Here is a 21,715-nt window from a genome sequence, read left to right as displayed (position 1 = left end):
ATTTACTCCACTTTTAGTGAAAGAGAAAAACCAAGCAAAAAATCACATATCAAAGACCTCTGAGAGAACAAATTTAGAGTCTACCACAAGGTAGAACAGGATCAGTACCCACTCAGTCCTATGACCAAAATCAATCAATGTGTATCTACAGCTAAATCCGTAAATTTATTACATAATTATTTGCCTCAAATAGGACACTACCCACTGGGTATTGACCTCACCGTGATCCTTCCAGCATGGTTGAATCTGTATATCTTCTCCTGCCTTCCTGGAAAAGTATGTGCCTTTCCTTCTCCCTGCTTCAAAGGCCAACCCTCTGCCGAGCAACAATCCCATTTATCTCAACTGCTCCAAGGCTTTGTTCTTTGCCCTTTTGATTAAACCCTCTCGATATTGCTCAATCAAGTTCTACTTCTAAAAGCAACTCATTCTCAGTAATATAACATGTTCTATTAGATCAAACTATACGAAATTGCCATTCTCATAGGTAAAACATAGTCAAATACCACCAATTTCGTAAGGTTGAACTTAATATTTATTATATGCTATGTACATCTAAAAAAATCAAACTCCTGCGCTTCCACGCTCCTGTGCTTAACCCCATGTGATGGTTAATTTGGGGTTCAACTTGACTAGATTAAAGAATATCCAGATAGCTGGTCAAATACTGATTATTCTTCAGAGCTTCAGTAGGCACTGAGCCCATCCTTTATCTACTCAAAGTGAAACCCAGGTGGTTTACCAATTGATTAGAATTATTGAGCTGCCCCAGGTGTATCTGTGAGAGTGTTTCCAGAGGAGGTGGTGTGTGAGTGGACTAAGTGGAGAAGATGTGCCCTAAATGTGGCAGTCACCATCCAGTCAACTGGGAGCCCAGATGGAATTAAAAGGCAGAAAAAGGGCAAATTCTCGCCCTCTCTAAGAGCCTGGCCGCTCTTCCTCTCCTGCCATTGGATGTCAGAACTCCAGGTTCTCCAGCCTTTAGACTCCAGACTCACACCAGTGGTCCCTGGGCTCTTGGGCCTTCCACCTTGGACTGAGCTCCACTATTGGCTTCTCCGGTTCTAAGGCCTTCAGACTTAGACTAAATCCTGCTACGAGCTTCTCTGGTTCTCCAGCTTGCAGATGCAGATGGCCTGTAGTGGAACTTCTCAGTCTCCATAATCAAATAAGCCAATTCTCCTAATAACTCCCTTCTCGTGTGTGTGTGTGAGTGTGTGTGTGTGTGTGTGTGTGTGTGTGTGTGTGTGTGTGTCCTATCAGTTCTGTCTTTCTGGAGAACCCTGAATAAAACATCTTACATTCCCATTCCCCTCCAGGACCCCACCCACTTCATGTACCGGGATTATCAAAAGTTTCTCTCTACTCATTATCCCCCTTCCTTACAAACTCCCATTCATTCATTTGCCCATTACAATCAGCATCTGCTCACCACTCCACCAAAACTGACCTTGTAAAATTCCCAAAGACTCCCATGTTTCAAGCCTGATGAAAAGCACTCTGCCCTTACCTTACCCATCATCTCAGGGAGTATTAGGCACAATGGATCACTCCTTCCCTCTGGAAACATTTTCTTTACTCATTCCCAGTACAACATGCCCTAGGTTTTCCTCCTGCCAACTGTTTATCAGTCTCCTTTGCTGGCTCCTTCTCTCCCAACCTCTAAATGTTAGAGCACCTCAAGGTTAGCTTCTTGAGCCTCTTACCTCTCTATACTCTCTTACATGATCTCATCCACTCCGTGATTTAAATTCCATGATGTCTCCCATATTTATATCTCCTGCTGAAACCTCACCCCTGAAAAACAGACCCATATATGCAAATGCCTACCTGATGCCTCAAATTGGCTTTCAAACTTAAGTCCAAAAATCATCCTCCTCAAAAAGACACCTACAGTCCTCAGATCTCTAGGAAAGAGTTTTAATCTCTACCTAGTTAGGCACCCTCAAAATCAAAACACTGTACACCACAGTCAGTAAGGACTGAGTATCTCTTTCTCTCAACTTAGCTTCACCTTGATCTTATCTCCGTTCCAAGCCAGCTCCTCCCCACCCTACCCTAAAACCTTTGTACATGGTCTCTGTTTACATAATGCTTCAACTCTCATGCCAAACGTCACCTCTGCATAGCCTTCCCCAGCCAGTCTAAAACAAGCCTCCTCATGTTATGGTTTATCTCAATTTATTTTTTGTTTCCTCCACAGTGTTATTACAATTATCTATTTTATTCATGTATTGCTTCCCCCTTTTCCTCACTCAATGAATCCCTATATTGACAACAGGCACCATAGCTGTTTTACTCAACGTACTGTACCCTGATGCCTACCTACCTAGCACACAGCAGGACCTTAGGTATTTATTGGGAGAAAAAAAGGAAGGAAAGAAAGAAAAATGGCATGTAACATTTCTTTCTAAGTATTCAATGTTTTGGCATATAAACCCACATCAAAAAGAATACAAATAAAAACAAAACACACTATTTTTGAAGAAAGAAAATCCAAAAGAAGTCTTCACTGCATCCCCAAAAGTAGGCAAGAATGGGAAGGAAAGAGCTAATTAATAGGGTGGTTTTCATGGGCTGTTTGGGAAATAATATAGAATGGGACCCACATTGGCCACAGGATGACAACCATGACCTGGTGAAGAATACAATATGTGGCTCCCTTTCTAGAGCAAACATTATGGATTCTGTACAGCCCAATCAAAAGTTTTCCATTCTCACTACCATCACTAACATGGCTCAAGAGACTATTATTTTCACCTCATGTGGGGAGTGAAGGAAGTTTGGAAAAAGAACCCCAAGATAATTCTGGACTACTTCCTATCATGGTAGTGATATAAGATCTGCACTCAACCAAATCAAGTTTCTAGTCATAAGAGCTGTAGAAGATATACATGTTTATAATATACCCACCAATGGTAGCACTCAAAAGAAATAAAACTTTACCCCAAAGTGTATGCATGTATCTGAAACTTAGGATCTATACCACCTTTCATTTATGTTTTTTTTTCCTTCAAATCTAATTCTGTTAGATTCAACATATAACTCCAACATATCACGTTCTTTCTGGACTCTGATTATGTCATCAAATGTGCCCACCATGTAAGAGCAAAGATTACCTTTATCTTTAATGACATCATTCACCAGATAAAGGTGAAAGCAATTCAGCTTAATGGCTAAGCACTGGCTCCTGTTCAGGCTATCTGGCTTCCAATACTACTTTCGGCACTTATTGGCCATGTGATCTTGGGGAAGTAACTTAATCCTGGGCCTCAGTTTCTTATGGGCAAAATGCAGATACTAATACCCACTGCTTGGAATGGCTATGAAAGAATTTAGCACAGGACCTGCCAACAAGTAAGCAGTGAAGAAAGTATTATTGCAGCTGCTGCTACATAGTAAAAGTATGGCTTTTGAAAAATCATTTTGAAGGGTACTACAAAATGCACCTCCAGATAGTACGCACAATAATTAAGAATAGACTCTGAAGCCAACCAAAATTTGAATTCTGGCACCACTACTTACTGGCTATGTAACTCTGGGCAAGTTCAAAGTTACATAACTTCTCTGTGCTGCAGTTTCCTCATCTGTAAAATGGGGACAATTAATAACACCTAATTCATAGGGTTGTTATGAGGATTAGTTAGTATACGCAAGTAAATTTAAATAGTGCCTGGTGCAGTAAGCAGAATAATGTTTAGTCAAAGATGTCCCTGTCCTAATAATCCCTGAAATCTGTGAATACCTTACCTTACATGACAAAAGGAATTTCACTGACGTAATTAATTTTAAGGGTTTGCAGATGGGAAGAAAACCCTAGAATATCTGAGTAGGCCCAATGTAATCATAACGGAAAAGAGGAAAATGGAAGAGTCAGGCCAGAGAGGGAGATGTGAGGACACAAGAAATCAGAATGATGCTATTGCTGGAAGGGAGCCTTGAGCCAAGGAATGCACTCAGCCTCCAGAAGCTGGAAAAGGCAGGGAAACAGATTCTCCCCTGGAGCTCCAGAAAGAATGCAGCTCTGCAGACATCTTTATTTTAGTCCAGTAGGGCCTGTTTCAGACTTCTGACCTAAAGATCTGTATGATAACACATTTTTCTTGTTTTACACCACTAAGTTTGTGGTGATAGCAGCAATAAGAAACTAATATACTTAGCAAATAGTTGCCCCTATAAAAATAAAGCTTATATTCTTATGCTTAGTCCTTTTTAGAGAAATTCTTGCCCAAATCTCCATCATCAGAGCTGGAGAGCGATGACACTAAGGAGCTGTGAGCTCAAGCAATGGAGGGTGAGGCCGTGCAACCTCATAAATGGTCTCCCAGGGGCATAATTTGGTCTAACAAGGCTCTACACCTAACTTTGAATAAAGGAGTTAAGAAAAGACAGAGTCACCCTTTATGGTTCAAAGTAATTTTCAGAAAAAGCAGCATCAACATCTTTATCCTAGACTGAGCTTTAGAATCAATCAACTAAAAAATTTTAAGCCATTCTGGAGCCACAGTGGGGCATATGGAGTAAAAGGCTGCAGTTTGCCAGGTAAAAGCCATGGTAGCTTGGACAGGCAGGGAAGGAACATGAAAGAATGACAAGAAAGATGAGCTAGGAATGGGAGGGGCAGGAAAGGAAAAAAAATTCGCATTCAGTTTTTTGCTAGGGCAAGGGGGAGGATTATGGGTGGCATTTTAGAGGAACAGGCCCACGAGCCACTTATTGGGGAGGAGACGGAAGGGCAAATGTTATATTCTGAAACTATTAGACAGCTGAATGGTGGTGTCAGTGAACGTGCAAGTCTGGAACTCAGGAGAGAAGGCAGGGCTAAATATATAAACTTGAGTGGCCAGAATAAATATGAATTTCAAGCAATGGGAACAAATGGGATTACCTAGAAAAAGCGCAGAGATCTGCCTTTTATAATTTAAAATGGCTCACCAGGCGATTTTCACACATCCCCAGTTAAGAAGCGCCGCATTAAAGCTAAATATAGGAACTGCGATTTGGTAAAAGAGAGTCTGTATTTCCAGCAGGGGTGTCATCGTTATTGCTGCAGTCCCTGGTCAGTCAGCCACTATTCAATCTCTACAGAAAAACCCTGCCTTTAGTCAGATCTCTGGAACTCAACAGGAAGGCTTTTGGGTTTGATAAAATGACAGGTAACCCTCCAAGTACCCATTCCACCCCTTAAGATGTGTAGTGCTGAGGCCAAAAAGAGTGTGAACTGGGGCTGTGGTCACAATTCTGTATGTATCTCCACCTGTCTGTCAATGAGCCACAAGCCAGCTATAAATAACCTTTTAATGGTATTTTCCAGACTCAGAGCTTAACATGCCTGAATTTCTTCCAAATTGTGGAATTTGTCTTTGTGCAGCCACTTGTCCATTCAAAGAAACAAATGCCCTCATGATGTGAGCACAAAAAATACGTAGCTACAGAATACCTTACCAAATTGCAAGAGCAATATACTCTTTGCACAGGCGAATCATTTTTCATAAATCTCACACCTGCCTAGGTATGACAGTAACAGAGGCTGCTCAGATGCAGGTAAGAGTGCCAAATTACTGTGAAGGGAAAAGCTGGGACTCCAAGCCCAACATACGTTGTTCTGGCGGAGCACTCAAGGGACTCATGACTACTGCAGCTGGGCCACCAACTTAGTAGCTGCCAGAATCACTACACAGGATCCAAGCCCTGACCTCAAATAATAGCATCTCATTCCCTCACCACCCTCCTCCAAAAATGTGGTCAGGACTCCAGTTGCTGACGTTTTCTACAGGTTCCAGGAGACAGCACCAGCTCCACCCTATGAGTTTCCAGATGTACGTTTAGATTAGAACCACATGGCCCTATCTGCACCAGCCCAATATGGCTGCACAGAAACTACCTCCTGTTGAGGCAACATTTTAGACACCAAGCTATTACATAAAATGAGACTATGCAAAAAAGATAACCACTTAAAAGTGAGTGGAAGGAGGGTGTATAAGCAGGGCAAAATGTGTAGATTACAAAATTTTAATAAAATGCAGTTTTATTACTTGCAAATCCATTTAATAACTACAATTAAGTGGCACTAAACATATTAACTGTTGACTAATAGAACTCTTTAATTCAGCACTTCCCAACCTGTTCTATGGAACACTATTCTTTGCAGAATTTTTTTTAAAAACCACGCCGACTTTACTTCTAAAGCTTATTTTTAATTTATATTCTTATGCTTAGCACTCTGACAGAATCTGCCAACAGTGTATCCCACCCAAGAACTTGCATGAAGGTTCATGTGATACACTTTCAGGCCTTAACAATTCTCAGCTAAACAGGGTCATGTTGTTACACATCATATAGGCAATGATTGCTGGTCTATGTTGGTAATCTGTCTTACATTTTGGACAAATGCTTATCTTTGTACACAAGGTTATTAGGCACTATCCATTTATACAACCTAAACACATTTACCATGAATTAATGCCATGTATTGTATGTTAGGATATGCTAACAAAAGTTCTGTCAACATCTTATAATTTTAAACAAGTAATTTAGACAAACAATTTCAACACAAAAAGAAAATAATTTTCAGTAATCAACCTAAACAGTGTTGGCCTATTAAAATAAATGCAACTGACATGTCTGAGATCGTTTTTCATACAGAAATAGTTTTGGAAAGCCTCTGAAGGCAGGGTGGTATTAAGTAGATAATCAACCCCCCTTCAACCTTATTTATACTAATCATTTCCTGAATAAGTCCCTTCTATTTCTTATTGACAGGGGACAGGTATTTAGGCAAGTCTCATCTGAATTATTATAAATTCTGAATTTCCAAAATACTCTTTATACAAGCACTACAGACTCTAAAGTTTTACAAATTCTTTCCTATTGCCTTTCTTTATAAAAATCCATCCGTACCAACTGGTCTACAAGGGCAAGGTGAGACACAGTAAATACCACAGAAGCAACAAATGCAGTAGTAAGACATAACATAATACATAACAATACAATAATAGCAAACCTCTAAATATCATACCATTGGCTATCAAAGATGAGTTAAGGATACAAATTTCTGGAGTTCTTCCCAAATCTCTTTTGTTTAAAACAATTATTGGTTGGATCTTCTACCTAAATGTCGCAAGAAATATCTTATACCTCAAGTGTTGTTATTTGACCCTACAAATTTTCCAGAGGTAGCCCGGGGTCAAAGACAGCTTTTACTTCTTCAGTTCATGGGGTCAGCTACCAGCCCAACAGAAGGGGGGTTTTCTTTACTATCAATAAGAGGCAGTTTGGAGGGTATTCTCAGAAATCTGTCTGACCTTCAGAACAACCTTCAAACTTCAGCCCCCTATTTGGGGTGTTGCATTTTGATCCTTAATAAATCTCCCTCCCTCTCCACCACCTGGCTGCCCATCCTCCCTACACACACACACACACACACACACACACACACACACACACACACACAATTTATGTTCTGTCTTAAACGACCCAGAAAAAAATAATTTAGTCCTATCATTTGTGCCAAAGATGAGAAGGGTCTTTTTTAAACTCCTACTAAAATGCTTCTTTGAAATCCTTCCTTCTGATCATCTTATCTTTTCTTAGGTAAGCTGATCCATGAGCTGCTGGTTTCTGACGATTTGAACACAAGCTGCTTTATTTCATTAACATCTGCTACAAAATATTCTTAATGTAAGATGTGCAGCTTTTGGTTATAAGAAATGTACTTGGCCCTGCCCTCACTAAGCACAGTCCCCAAGTGAGCTCATTCATTCTCGGCTATGCTGATGACTACCAGATCAGCATCTCCCTTCCCTGATCTCTCACTGGCTTTCCAGCCCACTTGGTTATTTCCACTAACATCCACGTCATCATAAATGAAAATGAACTTGGCTTTCCAGATCAGCTTGTCCCTATCCCCTTCTGCAAACAGTACAACCAGTCTCCAACACCCCAATGGAAAAAGGTAGGAGAAATTTTCTGATTCAAGCCACTCATCATTACCCTTGATCAAACCTGTTAAAAAGCTCTGGTCTTTCTCTTTACAAAATGTCTCCACATTTTTCATCCTCTCGATTCTAGCCAATTCAATACTGGTACAGGGATTTACTGCCTTATGTCTATATTACCTCAAACAGATTCTCAGCTGCCTTCCTACTTGAGTCTTCCTACACACAGCTACCAGAATAATCTAGATTGAATATTCTCTTAGCTCCTTTCCAGGTCTAAAATTTTCTACAAAATTAATTCTCTCACACTGCTTTTCTCAAGCAGCTTCCTGGTATATTCAATAACTTGGAGTGGTTCACTAACATCTAACTCATACCTCTTCAGACAAGCTCTCAGGGCGATTTGCAATCTGATCCTGAACTACCTACAGTGGTTTCCCAACTACTCTTCACAGGCACCAAAGATTCTAAATCAAGCCAATCTCCTCCAGGATTCAAAGCCTTCATAAGCACCATACTTTACACTAGCAATTTTCTTTCTCCCTTCAAACTACTGTCCAATAGGAAAAGCTTAGCTTCTTTACCCTCTCCTTTAGTCAACTTAAGCCAGGCCATCACCAGAACTTGTTTGTTTTTGAGTTCCCTTTAAGGCCTTTGCCTTTATATCAGGAATGTAAAATAATATCATTGACTCTTGTTTTAGTCTTAGCTCCTGTATTCCCAGAACCTAGAACAGTGCCTGCTACATAATAGGTATGCTACAAGTCTCTGTCCATTGGTAACAACTAGCATTTACTGGGCACCTACTGTATGCCAGGCAACATTCTAACCTCTTTAACTTTTAATGAATAATAGCACTTAACTGTCTCTAATAGTTTCACAAACGGCAGTTTTGTTTCCCTAAATAACTAAAAAGTTCTTTCAAAACAAGTAACATATGTCTACCATAATTTCCATATTACCTAACGCAGTAAATTTTCAAATATATGCCGGATATGGGTATAGTACAGCTGGAAGACCAGTGAATTATAAGTCAGGATGCATGTCCCAGGTATCCTGTGACTGGGCAAATTGCTGAGGTCTAGTTTACGCGTGACTCGGTGCCCTTATCTGAAAAATCAAAGACTAAAAATTACCTGACCTGGAAGGACCCAGCCTACTCTACAATTCTGTGCCTGAATTTTTCATATGTATGACTTTTCTGGAATGCTGGTGACTGTTAAAAGAATGACTGCTTCACTGGATTCTAAAAACACCAATTCAGGACTTTATGTAGAAAATGATTCTAAGAATGATTCACATTCTCAGGCTTCAATGTTCCGATGCTCTACAGGTAAAATGTTACCACCAAGGCCAGGACCCATAAATTCCACATTCCTCTACATCCGTGGTACAAAGAAACAGAAGGGAACTGCTGCAAAGTACATCTTCAGCCCCGAAGTCCTCACCCTGAAGGGAAAGGCTTCTCATCACAAAGGAAACAAAGCATTATCAGTTCTAGAAGAAGCATGGCAGTTTGAGTAAACAGTAATTGTGAACAACCAAAAAAAAAAAAAAAAAAAAAAAAAAGGCAAAACTTCATACTTTCAATCCTGAGCAGGCACAAGGGACCAAAATGTTGGTACATAATGAGTTGTAAAATGATTTTTTAAAGAGATAGGAATCAATAACTTCTATTTCCTCTGACACTAACAAAAACGGAAAGGAATTACAAATAGAAAAAACAAAAACTACATATAAGGAAGTCATGGTCCAGAAGTGAAGGAAACTGAAATACAGCATGATTCTCATCAGCTGGAATATAAGAGACTCCACTTGTTCTAATGCTCAGAATATTTCCTTCAAGTGGCACAGGTTTAATTATCAAGATTATCCCTCCTTCTTATGAAGCCAAACTACCTGACTTATATTGAATGGTATTTAACATCATAAAATTGAAAACACTATGTACTGGTTTTCTTTTTTTAACATTTTTTATTTCTTTAACTGACAAATAGGATGTGAGGGCAATCTGGCTGTGAAATCTGTCACCCCCTTGATCGCCAGGGTTGATTCGGCTGATCTGGCTGGCTAGGCAGGTGTCCCCTTCCTCCCTCACCACTCTATGTGCATTCCTCCTGAAGCTGCATGCTCGGTCGAAGAGGATGACCATCCCTGATAGAGGAGGACTGGTCTTCAGTCAAGGGTATACAAGGAGCTGCACTCCCCTGCTGGAACCTCCAAACAAGCTCTCTTTAACTGACAAATAAAAATTGTATGTATTTAGCAAGCATATCATTTTGAAAAATGCATACATTGTGGAATGCTAAATCAAGCTAATTAACATATGCATTACATCACATATTTATTCTTTTTTGTGGTGAGAACACTTAAAATCTACTCTTTGCAATTTTCAAAACTACAATGCTTTATTGTTAATTATAATCAGTATGTTGTACAATAGATCTCTTGAACTTATTCCTCCTACCTAAAATTCCATATCCTTGTTTACTGGTTTTCAATTTTTGTAACCAACCTATAGTCAGAGCACATAACACATTCAGTCACAGAATGAAATGTAGATGATATAAGGTATGTTGATGTAAAAAAACTGATGGCTGAGGGAGGGTGAGAAATGAGAAGGAAGAGAAATGAGTGGGAGAAGGCTGAGAAGTACCAAATTCCTTGACTGACAGAGTGGGGAGTCGCTTTAGGCCTAAAGTTGATGAATCAAGAAAACAAATGCAATTACATCATTGAAAGTTGTTAATGTATATCAAACAGAAATTGAATACAAAACTTTTTTAAAAACTGGGAAGAGTAGGGGTATTGAGTTAAATTCTTCATCTCTTATAAAGGGAAATAACAGCTCAAAATTGAAACAAAAATCAAAACAGAGGTATATGCACATATTTAAAGAAGGAACTACACATGGAACATAAAGAAACGGTCAGAAGTGGGACTCAGAGAAGAGTGGACTAAAGATGGGGAAAAAAGGGAGAGGCATTCTATTGTCAATGTGTACCTTTCTATGTCATTTGAATTATTTCTATGTGCATTTATACCTTTTACATGTTTAAAAGAAAAAAAAATCATTGGTAAAGTCCCAGCTCTCCGGACTCCTCACTGAAGCCAATGAAGTGCACCAGCAAGAACATAGGACAGGGTCAAATTTGGAGTCTTCTCTGGTCTTGGAAAAAGCATTTAATTTCTCTGGACTTCCAAAGGCACTACCTGCAAAGGAGGCCTGTGGTAAATCCATTTACATGTGAAAAATACACAAATGCATACATTTTTAAATGCAAAAAAAAAAAAATACTTAAAAAACTCTACTTAACACTAACCTTAACACTACTCAATAAGACACATTACCCCCATTTTGTTCACACTAAGTATACTGCAATTTAAAGATGATACTAAAACCTGTGAGGACACAAATGGGGTGTTGGCCTGTGTCACAGCAAAAAAAGTGACATATAATCTTTAAAAGTGAAGAAAATGATGAAAATTAGCAAGAATTGCTCTTTGATAAGCAGAAGAGCAGGCCAGTACCTCTGCTGGCAACCTGAAAGTACCCTGCTTCCAAGCTGAACAACGCTCAGGATCCCAGAGACTGGCTGAGTTCCATCTTCTATTTACAGCTTATGAAGAAGATACCTATACCTGAGCTCTCCCTTCTCAGGACTAACTAACCCAAGCAATCAGACTGGGCTCAGAATTAAGCCCATCTGTGAATTACAGCAGATCCAAAAAGTCATAAAGTCATGGTTTTCAGTCTTGAAGCTATGGATCAATTTTGCCTAGTTCATGGCCCAGAACCTTCCTTCCCAGAGCAGTCCTACAGTGCAAAACCCTCAGGTGAAAGAAGAGAAACCAACTCATCAAGCATGTCGACGCTCTAGCATCAAAGTTCCCCAAGGATACCTGGAAATCTATGAAACATGTAGATAACACAAGTTTTAAACCACTCTCTAAAAACACAAAGTTTGACCAATGCTTATCTAATAACCAATTTACGAGAATTTTGTTTGTGTTTAATTAACTCACATCTACTTTAACAGATCTAACAATACTATTTGCCTCCACTATTACCAATAGAAAAATATAGTTTAAACTAGGGATTGGCAAACTCTGAAAAGGGCCAGAAAGTAAATGTTTTAGGTTTTGTGAGCCAGTTTCTGTCTTAACTACTACACTATGCCACTGTTGTGTGAAAGTGGCCAGAGACAATTGGTAGATGAATGACCATGGCTATGTCATGAAACATTACTAAACCATTTAAAAATGTAAAAACCATTCTTAGCACATGGCCCTACAAAGACAGGTAGCAGGCAGATTTCACTCACAGTTAGCTGACTTAGCAGAGTTCAAAACCAGAGGCCTTGGAGACGAAAGAAGGAAGATTATTTGTCAAGAATTTCATTCTTTCCCTGCCCTCCCACCTCCATCCCACTTTCGTAAAAAATGCTATTTAGAGGACAAAATGAAATGATCAGGAGGAAAGTCTCTATCCACTCTCCTTATTTTCCAGTTTCTTTCCCTGTTTTTTCTCATCTCAACAAGATATTTAAAATGTTGTAATCAGAATCATCAAAATTAACAGAAATAAAAACAATACACTGAAAAGTAAACAGTCTGCCTGAGAAAACTGCAGACATTTCAAAACATTTTTGCAGACAATTTTTATACTACCTTATTAATCAATATATCTTAACTTCCTATGCTAAAAGGCAAGAGGAATAAATCTGGACAAGTGCCAACCTCTAATTCAGCTGGAAGAAAGTAAAAGATGATCTATTTACTATGACCTGACCCTAATGTTTTTCTCAGAATACACATGTTCAATTGGAAAAGAATTTTTTTAAGTTCCATAAGAATCTTCCATTTTTTTCCTTTAACTTACACATGAACATAATCTATCCTTGTAATTTTTTGTAACATACTACAATTTAGAATCCTAAATGTGTAAGTTGAATTTTAGGCATCCTGAGAAAGAACAGAGTTCACCCATCAAAAAATGCTAATTGGCTTTTTGAGCTTCAGCCTTTTGATCACTCCTTCCTAAAACACAGAAGTGCTAACGACATGTACTAGGTATAAAGAATAGGCCACAGCCAACGCAGTTTCAACAGGGATGATTCCCACTCCCAGAGGATATTGAGAGCAGTGTCTGGAGACATGGTTGGTTCCCACAACTAGGGGGACAGAGAGAGAACGGTGATGTTGGCAGATATCGGGTAGACAGCAAGGATGCTGCTAGACACCCTACAATGCACAGGACAGCCCTTAACACGAAAGAATTCTCTGGCCCAAAATGTCAACAGCAAAGAGGCTGCAAACCCTGGATAGAGGCAGCAAATGGTAGAGTATGTCCAGTTTTAAACTAAAGTACTTTAAAGTTGATCTCTTCTTCAGAAAACAGTAAGTTAGATTTAGAAATTTAACATTAAGATATTTAAGAGATACCGACCAGGCACAGAGGTTCACGCCTGTAATCCCAACACGTTGGGAGGTCGAGGCGGGGAGATCACGATGTCAGGAGATCGAGACCATCCTGGCCAACATGGTGAAACCCCGTCTCTACTAAAAATACAAAAATTAGCTGGGCGTGGTGGCGTGTGCCTGTAATCCCAGCTACTCGGGAGGCTGAGGCAGGAGAATCGCTTGAACCCGGGAGGTGGAGATTGCAGTGGGCCGAGATTGCACCGCTGCACTCCACCGTGGCGACACAGTGAGACTCTGACTCAAAAAAAAAAAAAAGATATTTGCTAGATACCTACTATCCACCTGTCTGCATAAAATATAGTTACCTTAAACAGGGCACTCTTTCAGAAAAGCTATGATATGACCTCAAGTGACAGAGTTCATCAAACCAAATGATTTACTTCCTCCCTATTATAGGCACATTTAGCTATACTCACTAAAGCACTAGATGTGAGCTCCATTTCAGTACAGTTAATCCTCAAACCTGTCTGAATTTAAACATGGTTTCAACCTTAAAAATAGCAGCTTGGCTTGATAACTGAAACAGAAACCCATTTTTAGTTAAAATGTCCTACTTCCTCTCCTGATTAACCTACTAATAACAACTGAAAAGCAAAAATCACTATTTTAGAGTTCTTCCTCCTTGCCTTAGTTCTGCTCAAACTTTTATAAAAGCTGCTGCTATCAGGAACTTTACCAAGACAGAAGGGATAAAAAATGCAATAAGGCCTTTACAATCTGGCAAACACAGGTCATCAGAGCTGTTAAATATCCTTTCATTTTCTTAAAGATTATAGAAGTTGCAGAACAAGGGAAAACTAAGACTCCTGAATGCAAAAAAAGCTAAGAATAAAGCAGGTGATCAGCAACAGCTAGTGAACCAGTCATTCCAGGAAACTCTCAACACTTCAGTCCTTCAAAAAAGACTAAAGTTTTCAGTTATCACAAAAAGCAATAGCTGACTCAAAAACAAATAAAAGTGATCATTTTAGTCACTATTTTGCCCACAGCCCAGACACCTCTTAATGCAAATTGAAAGCTAAGAGAGAAAATCCCCTTCTAATAATACAATTGTGACATCTCCCTGACGAAAATATTTGTTTAGGCCCTGATAACAGTGTTCATCCGGGAACAACACACCCAATTCAATTTAAAAAAAAAAAAAAAATAAGCTACTATCTTCAGACCACAGTCATGAGTATCTGGCCCAGCTGGTTTACAGGAAATAAGTTTGGGTCTTAGTGAAAAATGCTGATCAGGAAGAGTCCCGCAGGGCTGTTGGACTGAAGAGGAGTTAGAGGACACCATCCTCAAAAGGCTCTAATGTTTGTTCTTGCATTCCTAAATGCTGGATGCACTATCAAAGTTCCATCACTTCCCAAAAAGCACAGATCTCAGCACTATATCCCAGAAAATAAGACAATCTTCCTCATACAAACGTGAACAAACCCCAGCACCAAGTGCTATTGTTTATAAATAGACTGTACTCAAGGAAGGGGAAGGAGATCATATTTTCCTTACATGTCATTCTTAACTAAGATTTACAGATTTATGAAAGCAAGAAAAAAACTGGGGAATCAAAGTCCTAGTTATACGTATTGCCATGGGTCAACTTTCATTAATAACATCTACTATGCTGGACTCTTAAGAAGTACTACTGATGTAAAGCATGTAAGCACATTTCTGTATGTGTATTACAGTAAGTTAAAAAAAAAAAAAAAAAAAGGCAACTGGGAGCAGTGGATCACACCTATAATCCCAGCACTTTGGAAGACTGAGGCAGAATAGCTTAAGGCCAAGAATTTGAAACCAGTTGGTCAACATAGTAAGACCCCATCTCTACAAAATAAAAATTTTAAAACTGGCTGGGCACAGTGACATACACACCTGTAGTCCCAGCTACTCAGAAGGCTGAGGTGGGAGAATGGCTTGGGCCCAAGAATTCAAGGCCACTGCAGTAAGCTGTGATTCCATCGCTGCACTCCAGCCTGGATGACAGAGCAAAACCCTGTCCCAAAGAAAAAAAAAAAAGGTATGCAAGTTCTCACCTTCTAATGGCTTTCAATCAAATGCTTATTAAAGGCATTCTCACTTTCTCACTTGATAAATGTTACATAGGCAAAAAGATAAAGTTTTAACTTCACTTTCACATTTTCCATCAGAGTCTCAATTTCCATATTTTAAGAGTTAATATTAATCTCTACGGTCATATGCTACACTAATTATTTAAAGAGTGATCATTTGTTATACAAAACCTGACTCATTAATTTACTTCTCTAGATCCAAACATCAGACTAATTAATAAGACAACCCTATTATACACACCATAGACACTAAGCAACTTGTGAAATCTGCTTGTAAGAAATGATGACTAATTTCAGGGAGACCTTAACAAAGTTTCTCCTTTCCATCTGCTCAAATTCTTCCAAGTTATCATAAAGCATTTTCAGGACATTAGTCTCTGACCAACCTCTCATTCACAGTGGAATTTTTATTAATTTTCTTAGCTGAGATTTATTAACCCTGAAATACACACACAAGTGTCAACAGATTAGGCCCCCTGTTGCCTCTAGTCCTCCAAGGAATTCCTCCCAGAAGCAGAAGCAAGGCTTCGGAGTGCTTCAGGATAGACTTCCAAAGAATATCTCAGAGGCAGGCAGCTGCTCCATGGTGCGAGAAACTGGGGCACCCTTGGCCAGCCCACTCTTGCCCCAGAGTCCAGCCAAATGGTGGAAAACACAGAGCTGTGAGAGAAGAGAAAAAGAACAAAGCCCCCTCTCTAAAAAAACAACAAATAGATTGCTCTCAATCTAGGATGGTCTTTAAAAATATCTTGTTTACAAGATAGACCTAAAGCCTAGTGAAGGTTCCATATCAACTGAAACCAACTAAATGGGCAATTTAGAGGAACCCAATATCTATCTAAATAAACCGTTCTACTAGACACCAAAAAATGACACATAGTGACCGACCTGCTTGGCTCTACTAAAACTCAAGAATTCAATACCCAAACTTGCCAAAGAAATGTACTGCAACCTCCTTCTGCTATGTTTGGTGTTATTAAGAATAAGGTAGAAGCAGTGAAAAAAAAAGAATCAACTTGAGTTCTGGATGCTGGACTACATAATGGTTTTCATTATAATGTTTAGCTATGAAATGAGCTCGAGGACATTCTGGGAAGGTATAAATCTCTAGCAGTAAATGTTTCAGAAAAAGGACCATATTCATTATGGCTTCAGAATAAAAGTTCCTTTAGTCATAAGCTAAGGTATCAGAGAGCAACATGCTCTATATCGGGGGCACCCAATCCCAAGGCCGTGGACCTGTTAGGAACCAGGCCACACAGCAGGAGGTGAGTGGCATCGCAGGTCAGCAAGCATTATCGCCTGAGCTCCACCTCCTGTCAGATCAGCAGCAGCATTAGATTCTCATAGGAGCACTAACCTTACTGTGAACTGCGTATGCCAAGGATCTAGGTTGCATGGTCCTTATGAGAATCTAATGCCTGATGACCTGAGGTGGAACAGTTTCATCCCCAAACCATCCCCCGAAACCTCTGACTCCCCCCATCCCCACCCCTGTCTGTGGAAAAACTGTCTTGCAGGAAACCAGTCCCTGGTACCAAAAAGGTTGAGGATCACTGCTCTATATTTTACATCAGATCTTTCCATAAGCAGATGGCAGCCTAAACAACAGGCAACAGATTCCTAAGAGGCAAGACAACATAGTGGCTGGGAGCCTGGGCTACAAAGGCTACCTGTTCACATCTCAGCTTGCAGCTGTGTGATCTTTGGCAAGCTAATTAATCTCTCCGTGCCTCAGTGCCTCAGTTTCCTCGCCACTTAAGTTTTACCCTGTTAAGATAGGAAGGCTAATGTCACACGCATAACGGTTAAGCTCACAGAGGGGACTTAGAATGTCTATCTGCTTGGGGATTCAGTGGCCCTCCAAGCCCTTAAAGAATACCTTTTTTCTGCAGTGAAAATCCAGTACAGAAAATCTGAGAAAGGCAATCTTAAATACAAAATGCCCCACCTCCCAGTTCAGTACCAACAGCCTTCCCCTGCAGCAGCCACTTTCACCTTTCATCAAATGCTTTACACTTAAAGCAGAACTTCAGCCTCTCATTGAGGACTAAGGATAGGTATTACAATATTGGAATTAGCTTTGCCTAAGATTTCCCAGTAACTGAATGAGTCACTCACGTCTTTAGAAACAGAGAAAATGCCAAGGTTGCCAGAAAACCCAGGTCCAGATGTTTGCATAAATCATTTTCAAGTGATCATCAAGCCAAAGCCAAAGGACATTATTTAAGGAAACACTTTAAGTAAAATATATCACTTTTTATGATTTTCCTGTAATGGAGGAAAATCTGAAAATGAGATTACTGGAGGGAAAAAATTACAATAATTTCAACCCCAAAATTACACAACATATCAAGTTAAGCTTAAAACTCCTTACCTTTTTCCAACTGTTTTCTTCAACCTCATCAAGAAGCACTGGACAAGCTCTGAGCTCAAGATTTAAAGATGCCCATAGTGCTTGTTTCTATTTTCTCTGTCATACTACCTAGGGGAGGCAGAGGCTTTTAAAATTTTGATACATCTCTCTGCGGCAAGATTTTTAAAACCTCTCACCGACAAAACATGTTGAGTGCTCTGTATTGATGACAGCATCCATAAAAGGGTCTTTTTTCACTTTCAAAATAATTCCAGGCAAGTTTTTACTTTAATCTCAATTAAATTCAAGCCATTTGCTCCAGCATAACACACACACACAAAAATGGCAAGGATATTCTTTGGTCATTTAAGTTATCACAAAAGAGAAAAAAATATATATCAACTTCACGTCTAGGCTTCTCTTTCTCGTAAGTCAAGTAGAAATACTTAGATTGCCCCGTCAGGGTTTGAGTTCTTCAGGTTCATTCGTTACAGAGCACACTACACAATACCCAGCTTCACCGCAATTTCTGAAGTGCACAGGTTATTGGCAAATAACTTGAAACTGAACTCGCACATGCCGCCCGGTGGGTACCCTTCCAAAGGGAACAGATTGTGTCCGCTTTGCTTATTTTTGGTAACTTTAAATAAGACTTTGGATGGGTCGTCTTTCCAACTCATTTACCAATTTAACCACTGGACGCAGGACTGAGCGCCCCACAGCTTTCGGCCGGAGTATAACACGCGCTTCCCCACTCGGTTCCCCTTCTGCCACAAACAAACCAGATGTAATAGCTGAAGAATGACGACACTAAAATCAACCTAGAGATTCACATCTAAAAGGGCCGCAACACGAAATAAACTTCTCTCTCTTCAGAGGCAGCGGGGAAGAAAAAGAAAAAAAAAAAATGCCTAGCTGGGTTCGGTTTGATCCATTTCCGCGACTCAGGGGGTCTGGGCTGGTGCGGGCGGCTTAACCCTGTGAGAGCCGAGACGACCCCACCGCGATACGCGGGCCCCGGGCTGGCGGGGGGCGCCTCACGCCGCGCCCGTTCCCCCGCCAGCAGGTGCCCGAAGCCACCCCAACAGGCCGGGTGCGAATGCCGGAACATGGCCACTTCCCTGAGCGCGATGCCGCCGCCGCCGCCGCCGCACGCCGCCCAGCACTTTGTTAACTCGGCGCGCCCGGGCGAGGTGGCTCCCAGGTGGTCATTGCCGTCCGAGAGCTACAGGGCCCCGGCTGGAGGCGGCTGGGACTCTCCCCCGGCCTGGCCTCGCCCAGCACGGGTGTGGGGCCACGGAGGGAGGAAGAAGTCGGGTAGCAGCCGCTAACCAGGGGCCCGCACGCCTGGCCCCTCGGAGCCCCGCACCCCCTTCCCAGGTGCTTACCTGAGGAAAGGAGCCCTCGCGGCGCGGGTTCCTGGGGTAGTCTAAGTGACCCCGGTCCAGCATCAGGTAGAGCGAGAAAATCACCACACAGAAGATCGCACTGCCGAACACGGTGAACTGGCGGCTTAACTTCATTTTCCTCGATAGATTCGGGGCCAGGACACTGTCCTCAGCCAAAGGAGACAGCGGACTGTGGACTCTAGGAAGCAGCCGCCGGAGGCTCCCTTCTCCCGGGCTGCGCCACCTCCGCGCTCTCGGCTGCGGGTGCGAGTCCTCGCCTTGCTCCGCACCTAGTCTCCGGTGCCACCACACGCCCTTGGCCTTCGCCCTGGCCTGCCGCCCTCCCCGGGGTCGGGCGCCCCTCTCGAGGAGAGACTCGCCGGCAGCTGGGAAAGGGGGGCCCCCACAAACTTGATCGCAAGCTCAGCGCCGACCTCCGGCAGGGCGCGCGGGGCAGGCGGAGGAGAGGTCGCTGCCCGCACTTCCTGCCACAGCCGCCCCAACTGAGTCGGCAGGAAAAGTTTTCTCGACGAGGGCAGGCGTGTCCTCCTCACCCAGGGGAGGCGCGGGTTCGGCAGCTCCCGGGCCGGGGCCGCGCAGCTAGGTCAGAGAAGCAGAGGGGAAAGGAACAGGGTCGGGAGGAGCCTGGCCCTACAACTTCTAGCTGGGACGGTCGGGCCCGCCCCCGCGGCACCGCCCCCGCCTACCCGGACTGAGCCCCTTCCTGCCGCCGCCGCCGCCGCACAGCGGCTGGGCCGGTGTGCACCCCGGACTCCGGGGCTCACGGATTGATGAGTTTCCTCAGAACTAGCGTCCGCTGGCCAGCCTCTCCCGCCCCCCGCCGCCCCTACCTTCCCCCTCCCGGACCCAGGCTCCGCGCGGAGGCGCAGAGGGCGGGCGGCGGCAACGCTGGGAGAAGGAAAAGGAGAGCAGGGAGGAAATGACCGTCCCCGGAGAGAAGCCCGCTCCAGCTGCAGCCGCGAGCCCCCTCCCTCTTTCCCGCCCCACAAACGCGGAGATGGCGGCGGAAGCGGCAAAAGGAAGCGCCGGTTCTCCAGCGCCACTTGGCGCTCCAGCACCGCCCGCCACGAGCAGGAGAAGACAGTGGCGGCGCGGAGGCCGCTGGGTCAATAGGCGCCCGCAGCCCCAGAGCCGAGCGGGCGGCTGGCCCCGCCCCCTCCCGACGCTCCGGGATGAGGGGGCGGGCCCCAGGATGCCCAATCACAGCGCGTCGCCCGCCGTGCCCGCCCCGCGCCTGCCTCCCAGTGTCCCGGCGGTAGGAAGACTTCACAGGGCTCTTGTGACCTGGCAGGCAGCTTTGTGGGAGTTGAGGCCTTCGGGGGCGTTCAGGCGCCAGCACCCCACGTCCAACAGGGGTTGAGCTTACACCCCACTTCCTTTGTTGCCCAGGTTTCCCATCCTAGGACACTCGGGCCTGGCGTGCCTGGAAGAGTACTTGGTGAAGGGGTGGAGGAAATGCAAGAGAAGAGGGCTTGCACATTCTCTTCGGGCTCACTATTTCCTCCTTTGGTGACAGCCTGTTAAAACCTGGAGGAAAGGAGACTGACAAAGGGCCGTCCAGGCACATGTAGAAACATCTGACTAGGAAATCCATGAGTGTAATCTGAGAAGTGATGCTTCTGCCAGTTATTGATTCATTGCCTCTCAGCTCCAAATTCACCCTTTTTGACTGCACTATAAAAACAGATCTGAGCCTTTTAAACAGTTTTTCCGTTTGCCTTCTGGGACTGAAGCTTTGTCAATAGAGGGCGCTGAAGAGACATTACAGAAAAAAAGGATTTTGCTTCCTGGTTTCAGTGTATTGATAGGCTTTTGCAGCATGCCTGGCTTTCTCCACTGCCAAGGTCCTATAGTGCTCAGTCACTAGCAATTTCCTCTCACATGCCCAACTCTAGGAGCTTTGTAGAGGAAGTGAGACACTACCCCATGAATAACTTCCCTGGCACCGTAGAGGCATTTGCAGCAAGTTGCAGAGGGCACATCTTCCATGAGCTTTGCAGACGTAGCCCAATGGTGACTTCTCTGCCATTCAGTGAGCCAGGTCATGCCCTCTCCAAAAAGGTCTAGATCTTAGCCCTGGGAGGAATTGGGGAGGTTCTTCATTGGGCACTCTGTCTCTGAGCCCAAGAGTTAGTTATAAAGTTAGCTCCTTATAGCTGCTGTTGCTATATTCTTTAAAGTTCTCTTCTTGCTAGTGAATCCTTCATTACTCTAATCCTCTATTGTAGTTAATAATTCTTTTTATTAAGCCTTCCCTGTCCCAGGAGTAGTCCCAAGAAATAGACCTGCAAAGATGGGATTAAAGGTCAGTTTGATTGAGGTTTGAGCTTGAGCTCCTTGCCAAAGGGAAATGTAATTCATGACATGCTGGGCATCTCAATTAAGCAATTACCTGTGGTTGATCCTGATGAAGTGCCAACTGAAGCCTGTGCCTTGGGGCCCCAAGTGGCTGCTACACTTGACTGC

The 21,715-nt window shown here is 42.7% G+C and overlaps 1 protein-coding gene across 1 annotated transcript in view; it reads right to left on the bottom strand.

Annotated features, from left to right (window-relative positions):
• MAN2A1 (mannosidase alpha class 2A member 1) overlaps positions 1-20,403 on the bottom strand; it is a 177,007-nt gene extending 156,604 nt beyond the window's left edge. The window contains exon 1 of the mRNA XM_030817529.1: positions 19,229-20,403. Within this exon, the coding sequence (XP_030673389.1) occupies positions 19,229-19,363 (135 nt within the window). The 5' untranslated portion in view covers positions 19,364-20,403. The remainder of the gene's footprint in view (positions 1-19,228) is intronic.
• Between the last annotated feature and the right edge of the window lie 1,312 nt (positions 20,404-21,715).

This window comes from Nomascus leucogenys, chromosome 2, assembly GCF_006542625.1.
Source record: "Nomascus leucogenys isolate Asia chromosome 2, Asia_NLE_v1, whole genome shotgun sequence".
Classification (NCBI taxonomy): Eukaryota; Metazoa; Chordata; class Mammalia; order Primates; family Hylobatidae; genus Nomascus; species Nomascus leucogenys.
Note: the sequence above shows the minus strand (reverse complement) of the source record. Positions and strands in the feature narration are given on the sequence as shown.